Genomic DNA, 2525 nt, shown 5'->3' on the forward strand with positions numbered 1-2525 from the left:
GCTTGCTTTCCCTAAAGGCTTAGCACATTGACTGCCACTGCAGAAGCCTTTGGACTACATCCCATATTTTCACTGCTTGCTGATTAAGCAACTGCATCTGACAGCGCTTTTCTGTCTTTTCTAGCTGTTCTGAAAAATCCTCATAACCAAATGGGAAGCAGGTGTTTGGGCTACATATTGGAAACAAATCTCAACAGCCAGAGGAACCAGATGTATCAGATGCTTGTGAGCAGATGAAAACATGATAATATTGGTGATTCAGGCAATCAGCTGTGAACCGCATCCCATTTTTCTAAAATACATATCACATATTCTTTGTGTGTCAGAATTGTTACCTTCCCCATTGAATCCTGTTACTACAAAAAAGTAGGCTGTAAGCTGGATTTACACAGAAGCTAGCACACATTGTGAGTGGCATGTTACATTACTGTTTGCTTTCCTTTCTCCCTCTCAGGATTTTCCTTAAGGAGATAGAAAATTGCATTGAAAACCCTGACCTTCTTGCCCGATGCTTTTTGAAAAGAGTAAGTAAATCTTTGTGTATGTTTGTATGAATATCTATGGTCTTATCCTACAGTACTTACAGATTTATTCCTGTCCTTTCACTCTGATTGCTTTTGTGAATGAGGGAAACTCACATAAGCAGACACGCCCAAATTAAGCCACAGTTAACAGGTGTGTATTCTGAAATCTGAACCTTTACCTTGTTTACTGATAGAAAAAGACCTGTTACCAGTGTTTTACCAATGTGTTTTAAGCCCTAGTTAAAAAACAAATCAGTAATCCAAATGTTTAACATGTTTTTCACATCAGACAAATCTATACCAGCAATCTGATGTATCCCAGACACCACCCTACTGCAAATAAGCAGAGAACAGTATCACAGCAGATTGCTCTGAGTGCAGACAGTACATCCTGTTCCTGCCTTACCTCATCTCTCTTTTCTCTGCACCATTCAGGAGACTTACTCCCCTAGAACTGACCCAGCAGAGTCTACCACCTTCCTTGCATGGAGAAACCCCACCAGCTCCATAAGACTCTGCAAGGTCAATTCCATTACTTGTTCACATAATTCAACAACCAAGTGGGATTCTCCCCACTTGTATGAAGGTGGTGAGGGTTAGCTGTTTGTTTAAAAGTAAAGTGAGCTCAGTTTATGAGAAAGTCCAAAGCCAACCGGGCAGTGGTGGCTTTGGTCAGATCCATGTGTCTTCACTTCCTGTGACTTTCAGTGCCTAAGTTCTGCAGCTCTCTCCTCCAAGGCCTCTCAGTCATGTCACTCCCCACCCCCAGCACCCCCAGTTAGCATGACTGTTAGTTCTGTTTCCTGTAACATAACAAAAGGTGCTTGTTTGTATAGCACTTATTCAGAGGCCCTACTAGTAAGAAAAAAACCTGTTTTGGTGGGTTGCTACTGTTTTCATGGTCTGACAAAACTGCTTGAATAAGACTCTGTGTTTTTCAAGAGAAATCAAGAGGCATGAGAAATGGGAAAATCTGTCCTCTTCACTGTAGTCAAAGGTACCTCCTGCTTCTACTGTATACCACATCTAGGATTTGCTGCTTTTCCAGGGTACATGTTAAATCTATTTTTAACAAAGTGCTGTATTAAATACAGACGGCTTTGGATGAAACATACATACCCCAGTTGTCAGAGGTGCTGAGCACTGCCACATCTCTAAGATTTCAATGGGAATTATGAACACGTGATACTTCCAGAGGGTGTGCCCCAAGTTTACAAACAGGTCAGGCTGAAGAGCATCTTACAAGTGTAAATGTGATTGTAAGCCCACTGAATTATTTTCAGTTTAACAGTGAAGCATTTAGAGCTTGAGTAAATGACACTACTAAGGAATATGTCGTTATCCTAAGATTCAGATGCTGAGCAGGAAAATATTGTGGTGAAATCCTTATGCAAAATAGGATAAACAGTCTTTGAAGAATGCAGACCTTTGAAATCCAAGAAGCATAAAATGTCTATATATCTCGAATATCCCTGGATTTGGAGCTAAAGAGAAATTCTTGATATAGAATTGATCCTGTAATTCTGCAGAAAGTTCAAATTCCATGTTTAAATATTGTAGTTTATGTCTCTCTGTAAAAACAGCTGTGGAGCCCAATTCTCCTCACTATTCTACCAATATTAAATCAGCAGCGTTAAAGCTGTGGTTCAGGTGTGAAGCGAAAGAAAATCGGTCCCTCTGTCACATTTGGTTATCAGTTTCTATGACCGAGTCAAACAACACTAAATCTATTGACTAAGACCTTAAATCATGCATTTGCTTTATCCCTATTTAAAATTTCACGCTAAGAAATCAAAAACCTCTCTCTTGAGATGTCTCTGCTCACACAGTAGCACCTTTGATTCAAGAACTTGCCCTTATGTTCTGTTTTTAGAAGAAGCCACATAGTCCAGAAATTTGTTGTTTCTGTTGGACTGCCTTTAGGAGGCACAAACGAAAGTCTGGTTGTGTGTTTGTGTTCCCCATGATTTGGCAGCTTTTTATGTCTTCCCGCTGAGCAGA

The 2525-nt window shown here is 40.2% G+C and overlaps 1 protein-coding gene across 1 annotated transcript in view; it reads left to right on the forward strand.

Moving 5' to 3' along the window:
• The window catches only part of LOC104158753 (guanine nucleotide exchange factor DBS-like), a gene marked incomplete at its 5' end in the record, with an annotated part of 44765 nt that overhangs the window by 2234 nt on the left and 40006 nt on the right, over positions 1 to 2525 (forward strand). The window contains one exon of the mRNA XM_009696481.1: positions 455 to 524. Within this exon, the coding sequence (XP_009694783.1) occupies positions 455 to 524 (70 nt within the window). The remainder of the gene's footprint in view (positions 1 to 454; positions 525 to 2525) is intronic.

The sequence above is a fragment of the Cariama cristata genome, unplaced genomic scaffold, assembly GCF_000690535.1.
Source record: "Cariama cristata isolate BGI_N322 unplaced genomic scaffold, ASM69053v1 scaffold11643, whole genome shotgun sequence".
Classification (NCBI taxonomy): Eukaryota; Metazoa; Chordata; class Aves; order Cariamiformes; family Cariamidae; genus Cariama; species Cariama cristata.